The 14,097-nt window shown below is 35.4% G+C and overlaps 1 protein-coding gene across 1 annotated transcript; it reads left to right on the top strand.

Annotated features, from left to right (window-relative positions):
- The first annotated feature begins 424 nt into the window (after positions 1-424).
- Positions 425-8,121, top strand: LOC121406066. The gene is made up of 4 exons (XM_041597075.1): positions 425-988; positions 5,675-5,755; positions 6,459-6,521; positions 6,976-8,121. The coding sequence occupies exons 1-4, from the start codon at positions 913-915 to the stop codon at positions 7,200-7,202; spliced, it is 447 nt and encodes a 148-aa protein (XP_041453009.1). The 5' UTR covers positions 425-912; the 3' UTR covers positions 7,203-8,121.
- The last annotated feature ends 5,976 nt before the right edge of the window (positions 8,122-14,097 follow it).

A 14,097-nucleotide genomic window follows, 5' to 3' on the forward strand; every position in this document is an offset into this window, starting at 1 on the left:
AGAGGACAAAATTGATATAAGAGCAAAGGGGGTAACTTCGCTTTTAGTTTGTCCCTCCCCTGCCAAAATATCAATAATGTACGACCATTGCCTGCCTAACTCTTTCATGATTCATTTTATCAGCCAATCACGTGCGAGCCTGAGAGCCCCGCCTACATCCAAGCGAGGTTACTAGTCTACCACTTACAGACTTTATTTGGCTGTCCTGATTTTCAACTTTTTCGTTTATCTGGTTTATTGATAGTACATTTCACAGTATTTTCCTTGTAATCAGTTATCACGATATAGCAATCAATGCGAACAAGCGAACCATTGCGCTTTTATTCCAGCACTATATCAGATTAAACGTGTAATATAGGGTAAATTGGAAGTATTTGAAACTAACGACAGCGTAGAAGTCTAGCACGAAACCCGATATTGTAAACACGAACATGTGCGACAAGGGATGCCTTGGTTGACATCACCCCAAAAATTTTTACTCTCAAAACTTTCAGCAGCTTCAAAGTTGGTCAGAACTTTGTTGACTATTCAGCAAACACAACGGCATCGTCTTCGATTATAAGAGGAACATTTCATTCGACACTATAGTCTTTCGCAACATATTTGAAATATTCTGGAACTTTCCGACTCGAGCACCCCTGATCATCATCCACTCTTTGCAACCAATTGAGAGAATAGAGAGAAAAACACGTTCATAAATCGACAATTTTGGTCCAAAATATCTTATTAGAATCCTTCATCAAGCACGTGATCCCGACGTCCATCTAAACTTAAGAGTCGCCATATCTTTCAATTACTTCTACCTTCGACTTTAAAAGCCAGCCAATTACATAAATATTTCAATAGGAAATTAACGAAATTGAAAACTTGGCATAGAGCGCTAATCGTCGAAAACATTACTTGAAAATAAAAATGGCAAATTTGATTGTGAAGTCAATTAATATTGGTATCGTCTTCGTCGGAATCTTCGCTGTATGTTCATCAGCGGGTAAGTGAATGGAATGAGTCTCGTTCCTTCTTTGTTCTGGAATTTGTTAACTTATTTATTGATTTATTAATTGATTTATTCATGCATTCTTGCATTCCTTTGTTCATTCATCGTCTTTCTTTTTGTTTCATTTTATATACCTAATTTGGGGTTATTTTATGTAGATTTATCTTTTGATGCGGGGGTCCCCCTCTAGATGAGGAGTTGTTGATGTTCATTCACTAGTTGGGAATTACTGTATATGAGGGATTTCGACATAGATTTTGGGGTGTTTGTTTTTATTTGTAGTTTGTTTGAATTATAAGGCATAATCCACATCCCACACCAATATGCACAGCAAAGATATAAAAAAAAGTTAAAAATATATTTCTTTAAATGCTACGAAATAGTAAAGAATAAATGCTTAGGGGCGCACCATTGCCCAAAAGGGCTAGACAATGTCTGACCCCTTTGGACAGCCCCCTTCCCCCCTTCTTGACCAACCATTCACTGTAATCGAGTATGTTAGTGTACATTATTAGTTGATTACACCGTTCTTTCCTCCATTAAGTTTATACTCTCGAGACTGTAAAATAATGTTTAAAAAGATTGACCATATTGGGTAAAACGAGAGCCTAAATCTACGCTGCATTTGGTATTTCTTAAGCCGAACTAACATTCATGTTACCCAATGTTTTGTGAAGCATTTTTATGCCGCATGCTATCTCTTTATCTTGCCAGGACGTATTATCATCATTCACACCCTTCATTATCGCGCTTAGCAGTGATATTAAATAACCAACATAGAATAGAAGAAAAAACTTGAATTAAAATTTCCAATGCAAGGATATCACGTAACTGGCAGTATTGAATTCCGAAAATGTGAACATTTCCTCATTATGATAGTCATGTCAATTGATCCATGATGTTCGAATGCGTGGATAACAAGGAGCTCATCAGAGAATTCAGAAACTAAGTCTACGGTGTCGATTGCGTACTGATAATTAATGCGGTTAAATCTTTTTATTTTTAACAAAAATAATGAAACGAAAAGAAGTCTGGTTCTAGATTTCTTGATTTAACAGTGATAAGTAATGTCTAGTCTGTTTGGTATATTCTTCCGGGTTTTTTTTCAGATTTCGGGAGCATTTGGCCTGCACCCACCCACCCCCTCCCCCCCCCCACTGGTGTACAGATGGATGGGTGGGGCTTGGGGTATATAGACCCCCCAAAAAATAAATAAATAAAATAAAAATCTGACAATGAAATAATGATTGTAATTAAAATCCTTATAATGAAATATTAATAATAATTATAATAATAATGAAAAAATAATCATGATAATAATGATAATACTGGTAATGAAAATGATATCAATAATAACAAAAAAAAATTAAAAAGAAAATAAGATGAAAAATATAAAACAAAATATCACAACCAAGCAAGAAAGGGCGAAAATGAAAGAACGGTTGAAATACTATATTAACTTCAAAAGGTTAAGATCTCAAGCCTAAATTTTTTTTATCGCAGACTGATAGATGCAACTGGTTTATATGAGTACGTTATGGTAAAGATATCAAATTAATTTTGCAAAAGACAACTTCTAAAAATTGACTGATGGTGAGATTTATTAATAATTTCCAAAAGCTTAGATATGTATTAATATATAAAAGGGATTTTCGTTAATATAGGTACGGACTCAAATTTCGATTCGATATTATAACAGAACTATTTTTCTACGAGATTCGTTATAAATGAATAAGTAGATGAACAATTGTAAAAAGATGCATATTTATGAAAAATAGATAAATAAATAAATAAATATATGAAGAGGTTCATGAATAAATGAATGAAATCGATTGAACAATTGTTTAATATATACATATCAAAATGAATAAAAAGAAATTTGTGATCATTCGAGAATATTATTTGGATTTTGTTAACAATGTTACTGCAGTAGTGATCGACTGACGTTATTTCCGTTTGTATCGTCATGTTTTCGACTTAGTAGTTTCATTCGAGTAACATAATTCTTCCAGGCGAGCACATAATATTAACTGAACTAAGTTTATTACTATGATTTAGCACGTAATGAGACAAATTTCGACTTGGAAAAGGTCTGCCTCCATATTGATTTCACGTCTCGAAAGGCGGGACGGAAATTGGGCTCTTTCGAAGTTTGATAAAGGAAGCTCTGTCATTATAGTGATGACAGCAAACTTGGCATTTTGCCTTTTAAAACTCTAGAAGGAACATTAGCTCCTTGGCTTGTGTTGAAAACCAGGGATTCTCTGATCAAAGATCATATCATGCTGCTCATATTCCCCGTATTTCTTTGACTTTTTATTTCAATTATTATTTTTATATTATATTTTGGTTTTGTTTCACTGGTTACTTTCGTTTAGCGTTATTTTTTTTAATCGTGTGCCTCTGTTCCTAATCTTTTTTTAAATAAATATCGTAATACGCCTCTTCTGCTCGTCATGTTATTATTATCATCGTATCATGGTAACCAGTATATGTCATTACTTTTTAAACAACGATAAGTTTAATATTATACACCCCACCCCCTCTTTCTCTTCTGTTTCTTGTCATTTTTCCATGCTCTTCTTGTCCTCTTTCTTAAGCTTCTACTTCATCTTCTTTTTCCTCCTCCTCTTCTAATTCTTCTCCGTTGTTTTGTCTTCTTATTTTCCTCTGCTCCTTCTTCTTCTTCCTTTTTTCCTTCTCTTTTTCTTCTCTTCTTCTCCTTCTTCTTCCTCTTCTTCTTCTTCTTCCTCTTCTTCATCTTCTTCTTCTTCTCCTTCGTCTTATTCTTCGTCTCCTTTTCATTTGTCTTCTTCTCCTTCTTTTCACATTTTATCTCTTCTTTGTCAGTAGATCACAGTACACAGTATCATCCCCCACTTTCCCGCTCAATGTTATTACATTCTGGCAAGTAAACGTCACGTATCAAACAACTAAATTCCATAATAACTTGCTAATGGGTCTAATAGGTATAACGCAGTTAAGTGGTGGATGGACAGATGCCAACTGAAAAAGAAATTATGCATATCCTCTTTAATAATTTCGCAACAGATAGCAATTCTTAAAGATAATGTTACATTAAAGGAAAATATCTAAACAAAAAGCGAAAAAGTAAAATTTAACATTTATTATTTATTATAACGATGATAACTCATTCTTGTAAAGATCATATTAAAAATAGAAAGCCTAAACATCATACCTAGGGAAATAAAAAAAAACGTCAACAAATGTATACAATCATCATGTGATTTTACTAATGTAACTAAATATGTTGTGAGAGATTCTTATAAGAGATAGAATATTACCTAAAAATCTTATCAATAATACATTTTTGGGTCTCTCAAATATCCAGATCATCGCATAAGGTCGATCAAGAACATACCCCCCCCCCCGTTTTCTTTTTTAAATTTTAATTGAAAAGAAGACGCTGCATAATGACATTTTAACAGACTGACGTTCGATTGGGGTTGTGGGGTGCCGCCCCCGGCTCCCAACCTTTCACAAGTTGTATATATACTTGTTTGATTATTGTTTTGCATTTTTCAACATCATAACTTCCTTTAATATCTGACCGATTCGACTTTTTACGGGATAAATTTGTCCTAATAATCGATTGATTATTTTTGCTAGAAATGTCGATCGTTTTGCTTTCCCGCATTTTTTTCAACGCTCTCAATTTCAGCCTCATTACGACACTGTTCTTTGTTGTTTTTTTACCAAATTTCAGTTGAAAATATTTTCTATTGCACTTCGAAATTTACAAATATAAACATAAATTGATAACAAACTTAGGTCTAGCTTTAAATAGTATTTTTTGCGGCAGCAACAAAAATTCAAATTTCTGGTTAGGATATGACAGGAAGTTCATCCACATCGTGGTTAGCATTCAAAGGAACCTAATAACCTATTGTCATATTGGTAAATACATGAAAAGAATAAACATAAAATATACGAAATTTGAAGTTCTGACTTAAGAATACCTGCAAGTAAAAATTCGGAGTTTGAAAAACAGGAAATATGACTCCACATACCCGAACTGTTAGCGGTACTGCTACCATGGCAACGAAAGGAGAGCGACCAGCAACTTGGACGCCTCGAGCTCTTATACGTGCATTTTCATCCGCTTCATGTGTCTGCGGAAAGTTATAGGGGCGTGGCTAGCCACTTTCTCCTATAATACAGAAACGATTCTCATGGGGCAACGATGACTAACATGCTTTGATCCGAACATGGACCTATAGGTCCATGATCCGAATAAGCGCAATATAATAATGTAAACACAGTTGAACCTTGGGGGAAATTCGAGACTATTCTATTCGATCTTCATCATTTTAGCCGAGAGATGTCCCTTATTGCGTCGGTTTTCTTTCGAACTTCGTAACATATGTATACCTGCGACGTTTTAACATTACATAATGATAATGATAAAATATGCATATTATTATCATTTTCAATGTCCTTGCTTAATGATTATCCCCATTTTTATGAATATTCATTTTGGGTTTTATCGTCTCTATATGAATGTACGTTTACACTTATGTTCCTACTCCCTCTACTAACGCCATCATTGGTATAGTCTTCCGATATCGGATCTCTGTTAATTATTTTTTATTATTAATTTCATTTTCGTCTAGCCAGGAACTTCACTGATTTTTTTTCTTTTTTTTTTCGTATTTACAGCTGGAGGAAAAGCGCAGACTAAACTAAATGGTGTGAACGAAGGAAAATTTGACGGACCGGTTCCGACAATGGCAGTAACAAGTAAGCAGCGTTCTTATCAGCCATTATTTTTTTATCTTTGCAGTTTTTATTCGTCATAAAAATAATCAAAGTATACAAAACATATCGTTGCACTACAGTCAAAAAGAACATCGTATAAGTACATACAACATAATCTTAATTTACAAGAAAATGATTCCCTAGCGCTGCCGACAGGACGATCCATTAACCGAAGAAGAAAGAGGGTACGGTAATACCCAAAGGTCTAGTGTCGTCCTGGCGGCATCGACGGGTATAGCGCAACCAAAAAAATATGAGATTTTCATGTATTAACATGAACGAAAGTATGACATAAAAAACACCACTACAACATAAACAGAAGATAAAACAATCAGCCACCAGCTGATTATGCATTATGCATGAGGTCATATCTTATAACGCCCTCACTCAGAGGACATATATATAGGAATACGCGTAAACGGAGTTGTCAGAGACGTGCCAGCTGCAGATCACCAACACATGCAAGGCAATGGCATCAGCCTCTAAGATGGCGGCGTAATGAAGCCAATGCATAGAGTCAATAGCAGAACTTTTAGTTCCATGTAATTTTGAATGCTATTATTAGGCAGTATTAACAAAATGATTATTACTCTTCTATCAATCATGAGTCATTGTGAAATATAGAAAATATCATAAAAAGAAATAGCTAGATTGATAATTCTTCCAATTTTCCTTTTTCTTTCAGCAACACCTGTCACAACGCCACCAGTGGGGACAGCAGCCGTCGGAGAAATATTTTCATTTGATAGTAAGAATTCCTTTTGTTTCTTTTCCGATAACATTCAAAGTTCTCCTTTTTCGTTTTGACAGACAAGTCAGAAGTGAAGTACATGTTTTTATTCTCCCTCTCCCTCTCTCCCTTTCTCCTTCTCTCTGTCTGTCAGGCCTACACTGTAAAAACTCCGGTGTTGACTTAACACCAGCCTGGAATCTATATTATGTCCGTCCACACCAGAGAGGTGTGAAACAACACCAGTTTGGTTTTGGTCTAACACCAGGTGTTTATAAAACCAATTAGTATATAAACCTACTAAGATGCTTACTGTTGCTTTTTCATTTCATCAATTGCGTAAAAACGGTAATATAATTTTTTGTTGTTTTTTATGTAAAATTGCTTTTGGTAGTTGTTTATTTTTGTCATTTTTCATATCCCTCATCGAGACTATTTCATCAATTTACATTTATCTGTTCTTGAATAACAGAAGACGCATCTCCTGCCACGATATTCGGTCACGTGCTTATTCCTTGCGTCCTATTCGCCGTGCTTGCTGTGACGTTGTACGGAGGTCTCCGCGGCACGCAATATCTCTTCAGTGGAATTAAACAAAAAGTCCAAGAGCGGCGCCACCGACCGTCCTACAAAGACATGAGAGGGACCATCGATGATGACCACGCTGTTGTCATGGAAACAGAAGGAGTGGTTGTCTGATGTCCTTGCTCGATGATAAGATGACAACGATCATGATGACGACAATGACGATGGAAAAGACAACAATGCTAAGAAGAAGTGAAGTATACTGATGGCATTGACTGACGGCCAATTGTAATTCAGAAGGTCATTTTCTAGACAGAGTTGGCTTGGAAAAGGAGACATTCCTAATCTTTCTCGATAAGCTTATGTTTCTCTTAATCTAACCATTTGGCATTGTTGGTAACCATGAATCAATGATTAACAGAAACATCTGATAGTTGTTGATCTCCCTCATAGGACCTTGTTTTCCTATCTCTCTTTCTTGTTCTCCGTCTTTTTTTTACTTCTCACTCTTCTTTTCTCCTACTCTTTAGTCCTTCTCCTACTTGCTTTTCTTCTTTTTTTCTTCTTCTTCATCATCATCTTCTTCTACTACTTCTCCTTCTTATTCTTAATCTGTTGCTTCACCCCCTCCTCCTCCTCCTTTTTCTTCTTCTTTTTCCTCTCCCTCATTCTTTCTCTCTGTTTCCCATACAAACATGATCAGTTAGCAGCTACCCTGGCCAGGTCACGTGACCTCAATCTGTCGCCCTCACGTTGATAAGATTTTTGGCTTCCGAACTTGGCGCGAAGTCAGCCCCTTAATCATGGATCGGTGTGATTTTAAAGAAATGTTTCAAAGTTGAGACAGATAGAAAGATCTAGTTGTTGAACATTTTGAATACAATTTGAAGGTGTTGATTTTCCTTAGGGCATTTTCACCTTTTCAAAAGTCAATCTTGAACCATCATTGTAATGATGAGAATCATTGGACTTTCACACGGAAAGTTCGTACCGTACTCTGAGTGAAACTGAACTGCAATTCACCTCCGGAGTAGAATTTGAATTCATGATTGTGATTATTAGCCTTCGTGATTCTAGTTTGGTTTCACACGTGCTAAAAAAATTATTCATTAGCCTTAAATTTCACTGGAATCATCATTCAAATTGCGATTTTGTTTTTTACCGTGTGAAATGGCTCTTAGATAGCTTCATTTGCTTTACTTGTAATGTTTTTTTTTTCTTTTTATTATGTCTCTTAACTCCCCTCTGTGGCATTTTGAATAATTAGACGTAGATATTATAGATAGCAATAAATTTTACTTTACGTAATTGTTACAATTATCTGTTACGTATCTAATATTGTTATAGTTCATGAGAAATATGCACTTCCCCAAAGATTAGTTTTGATTTCTGCAAAATATTTTAATGACAGTAGCTGCACTTATGCAGGTCCTGTCAAATTTTCGAGGTCAATTTTTTTTCATTTTGTAGTAATTATTTGCTCCTTTGACAAAGTATTAGTAGTTCTGCTTTACATAATATGTTTATGGTTGCCATAAATGTCTACATTTAAAAGATAGGCCTACAGATTTGACCCACGCTAAAATGATATCCAATATTTCAAGTACCAAAAACGTTGGAAATTAAAATTATTGGCTAGGATATTCTTAGAAGAATTGAGCCGTTAACAGATATCCTGACGTTTGTACCTCTGTTCAACCTAGGTCCGGTTTCATAAATGATTTTATTAATAACAAATGCATTGTTTGATTGAGTGATTTCAGTATTGTCATTACAATTTTTTTATTACAACACATTTTATGAAACGTTCCCGAGAACTTTCAGTAAATGTATTAGTAGGTATTGATTTACCAAGATTAAAACAGAGATAGTGTAAATATAACGTATATAATGCAATATCAGTTGTGCCAAAGTAACGTCTTACAGATACATCAACATGGAGTTTAATAGGATGTAGTTTAATGTGCATTGTAATTATATCTATGTATACAAAAGTGCAATAAAAGGAAATACTTTTCAGAATTAACTTAACAACTTATCATTGTTAATGCTTCATTTTCTTTCTATTATGATATATGTATTCTTTGTTAAGCATATTCAGTATTTTTTCGGTCTCACACGGAAAAAACTTAAGACCCTAGACAAAAAATAAACAAAGGTTGAAGTATTGATTTGATTTGATTTGATTTGATTTTATTGATTTCCGTTTCACAACATAAGAATGATAAATATAACATGATAAGATCGAAAATACTGCAAAACATAATAAATATATATAACATGATCTTAGACTTAAAGAAACATGATTTAACAAATGAAAAAACCCCTAATATGACATTTGTATTTGAAAGTAAAACGGAGGGTCTTGCCTAAAAAAGCCAAGCTTGTACAAAAGGCAAGACCCTAAATAAACTTAGTTTCATTACACACAAAAAACACTGGGTCGTAATGATAAATTATGTAGAGCTTTTGTTTACAAATAAATACAAACAGCATTAAGGTGGAAGGGGGGTTAGGGGAAGAAGTATAGTTGCGTAAACTAATTTGTAATAGGGGCTATTTCCAATTCGTCTTATGCAAATTCGTCCAGTTACCAACGCGTCTACTATCATTAATTTTAGTCTACCATCAGTTCGTCCACTATCCACATGGTCTAATCGCCGATACATCCACACACAATTTCGTGTAATAAACAGTTGGTCCAATAGCCGTTTAGTCCATATACCATTTGGTCTGATTGGACTAAGTGCAAAATGAATGAAAATGACTTGGATATTAAACCAACTGGTTATGAAATGGTGATAAGACGAAGTGATGATTGGGTGAAATGGGTATTGGACCAAATGGTTGTTAGACGAAATGTTGATGGACGTAATGGCATTAGACTAAGTGAAAGTAGACCATGACAACTGAATGTTCATTATATGGTAGCAAGTAACATTATGAACCTATACTAAAGAAAGAACGTTTTTATTGGGGGCATTGTCCACATTAGCTTGGAGTATAGAAAGGAAGTGGTGAAATGATGCACCCCTGTGTCACACTACTTTTTGATATTGCTGATCCCGTTGCTTCAGATACATGATATATAAAACTGTTTTGTATCCAAACAAATTGAAAAGTTACATTCTCAAATTTGCAGCAATGTTCCGGAGCAAAGTGCAATTTCATTGGTCTTTCCTTTTAAATCTAGTCCTTACCTTGTTTTTTTTCCATTGTTCACCCCAGAAAATGTTGATTTGAATCAATAGAGAGAAATCAAACAAGTATAACGCTGAAACTTTCATCAAAATCGGATGTAAAATAAGAAAGTTATGACATTTCCAAATTTCACTTTTTTTTACAAATAATAATGTGCACAGCCCAGTGACATGTAAATGAGAAATTCGATGATGTCCTCCACTCACTATTTCTTTCTTCTTCTTTTTTATGTATTATAAGATATTTCAATTTTCACAGATTTGACAGTAAAGTCCAACTTGACTGAACCATAAAATTATAAAACAATGGTGATTATACACGTTCAGGTAGGAAGAAAACTTGAATATATAAGGAAGGAAATTTGAATAATTCACATTTTATAATAATGTAATACAAAAGACATATTGATTAGTTGACGTCATTAGCCTGCTCATTTGCATACCGACCACACTCTTAACACAAATCAGTCAAATTGACTAGACCAGTAGTCATTTGGGTGCAACTGATATGGCAGTCACTGATAGTCACATTTCTGACATACATTCTAGTCAGAAATAATTCTGTTCTAGTAAAATACGACTGGAAAATAGTCAAATATGACTAGAATAACACTTGCACCCAGCTGACCCTATCAGCTAGTCATTTTTGACTGATTCAGAATTGTTTTTAGAGTGCAGGATATGGATATAACTCTTTTGAGAAATTAAGCGAAATTTTTAAAACGTAACTTTCTTATTTTACATCCGATTTTGATGAAATTTTCAATGTTATGTTTGTTGGATTTCTCTCCTTTCATTCAAATCAATTTTTTGTGGGGCTGACTTGTCTTTTAAATGTATTAGCCAACTGCAAGGTCTCGAGCAATGTTGTTTTGGCATGTCAGATATCACGTTCTCTCAGGAAACGACGACGTCATCGAGGTAGTTAGCAGGAAGCTAGGAGGAGAGCAGGTGCCAAGAAATCAGTCAGGGGGTACGATAGAGAGTTGAACGAGGTGAAGGCGGTGAAACACGGTATAAGAGGAGAGGAGGAATGGGAGAGAAAGGGACAAGGAGAGGAAGAAAGAGAGATGGAGATGAAAGAAAGAAAGAAATGGAAGAGAAAGAGAGAGGGGGAAGAGGGGAGATATTATGAGAGATATAATAAGAGAAATAAGAGAGAAAGGGACAAGGAGAGGAAAGAGGGGGGAGAAGAGGGAAGATATTATGAGAGATATAATAAGAGGAATAAGAGAGAAAGAGACAAGGAGAGTAAGAGAGAGAGAGGGAGAGGAAAGAAAGACATGGAAGAGAAAGAGAGAGGGGGGAAGAGATATAATAAAAGGAATAAGAGAGGGAGAGACAATGAGAGGAAAGAGAGGGGGAGAAGAGGGAAGATATTATGAGAGATAAGAGAGAGTGGAGACAGAGACACCAAGAGAAAGATAACAGAAAGGGTGTCGAGAGAGAAACTTTCATGTTGCATGAGCAGGTCTGAGGGGATGAGTCAATTTGAGGTTAAAGTTAGAAGGGAAAAGGTTTGGAGTGCACTGGGGTCAAGAAATTAGTGAGGAGGGGGCATGGTAGAGTTAGTAGAGAAGAGGTGATGAAACACAGGAGGGAAGGGAGAAGGGGTATATAGAAGAAGAAATAGAGAAATTAGGGTGAAAGAGGAGAGAGAAGAGACAGAAGAAAGACAAAGGGGGAGAGGGGGAAGGGGGAGAGAAGGGATAAGAGGGGGAGGGGTGTCGAGAAAAGAAACTCAGGATGCATGTCCAGGTGGGGAGGAACCAATTTAGGGTTAAAGTTAGATGGGGGAAGTCCGGGAGAGCAGGTGCTAAGAAATTAGAGAGCTAGGGGCGTGGCAGAGAGTTGGAAGAGAAGAGGGGATGAAACATAGGATGAAAGGAAGAAGGGGTAGGAAAGATAAGAAAAGAGAGAGAGGAGAAGGAGTAAGAGGGGGAGAGAAATAAACAGATTGGGAGAAGCGGTGAGAGAAAGATAAAGGTGCAGAGGTAGAAAGAGAGTGAGAGAGGGGCGTAGAAAAGATTTTTATGATACAAGTTCGGGGGAGGGGTCAATTTGATGATGTTAGATAGGCAAAAAGTTTTGGACGCCGGAAAAATATAAGTTTTTAAGGTACATTTCTCGTCAGGATAACACGTATTTTAATTATGTACCATTTCATCGCACTTCTCCGAAACATGAAAAGCCGTGGTCGAGTATCGTGTGTATTGTGACGTCATTGCTTATGATTAAACATTTACCCTCCTAAAGTAACCTTAAATATATCCCGCTGAAGCCATTTTGACTCGTGTACAAAACGTATGGCAGGTCAAATGTCACTAAAACAGTACGCTCTCTTCGAGAGCTTGTGAATCCCCTAAAGCAATTTCACCTAAGCCACCATCATCTCCATCATTACAAGTATCACCACCACAATTTGATATTCCTCTCCAATATTCGTTTGCTTTTCAACATCATCTCCACAACCATCACCACCCTCCTCCTTTTTCTTCTCATGTGGACGTGTCGTGGTCTAGTGGTTCTTACTCTCGCCTTTCAGAGGGTCATATGTTCAAATTCCAGCCATGACGTGTTTTCCTTCAGCAAGAAGTTTATCTTCTTAACATTTACCTGACTCAAAAATTGACTTTACAAATCCAGATAGTGTTATGACCATCATCATAACCACCACCATCATCATCATTATGATAATCCTTGTAATTTTCATCAATGTCAGCATCATCATCATCACCATCCTCATTATGACCATTGTTATCATCATCCTCATCATAATCTACGCCGTTGCAAATACTATCATGATTACAATCATCCTATTCATCATCATCATCACCAACATCATTATCACCATCATCATCATTATCATAATCAAATTATTCATAATCATCACTATTGCCAGCAACATAATGATAATTGTCAACATCTACAATGATCATCACCACTATCTCTGTTAAAACATTAATAAACCAACAACAAACAAAAAACCATGTAGACAGTTTAAATCTTTATCTATCCCACATATATTACTCTAAATCTTCAAACATAAGAATAATAACAATAATCATCATCATCAGTATCATAATGCAAAGACGTTCACAGTGTATAATAATGTACATTATTTCATGATAAAAGGGGTTTTATACACCTCCAAGTGGCTCTCATTCTAGCAGTAAAACACCACTCCAAAACCGGTATACCAAAGATAATTATTGTCATCCTGCACGCAGAATACCTCACAGATTCTCGAAAATAAAAACATCTTTAATTCACAAAGCGACTTCGCAGCCATATTTACATGCAAATCATAGGAAGCAGATACCAAAATAACAGCAACAAAAATAAAAGATAAAAATTATGCGTTCTCAATTTGAGAATTAATTCCAAACCAAACATTTACATGACTCAAAATCAAATATTCCTATGTAAACGAAGTAACATATTTTCTACTTTTTCTCCACAGACATAGATATATAATTACAATGAAAGCATACACGTGGCTGGAAAAAAAGAAGAAAAATATGCATTTAAAATCAGATAAAAGACAAAAGCAATAGAAGCATAAATCATAAACACACTCAGAAGCTGTATTGCTAGAGTTGTCCTGAAAATATCAATAAAATTGTTTCAACATTACTTTAATTTCATTCATGGCAAAATATGGCTTTGCAGGCAATCATAGATGTATAGAGAGGAACAGCAAACGTGTAGAATTAAAGAGTTATTTCTCACAAGATTTTGACTAAATTAGCAGATGATATATAGGATTGGGGGTGGGTTGATGATGAAGAGGTATATGAATAGTAGATGGTAAACAAGAAATGAAGGGTGAACATGATCAGGGCAAACACAGAGACTGAAAATTGACT

This window comes from Lytechinus variegatus, chromosome 19 (assembly GCF_018143015.1).
Source record: "Lytechinus variegatus isolate NC3 chromosome 19, Lvar_3.0, whole genome shotgun sequence".
Taxonomy (NCBI): Eukaryota; Metazoa; Echinodermata; class Echinoidea; order Temnopleuroida; family Toxopneustidae; genus Lytechinus; species Lytechinus variegatus.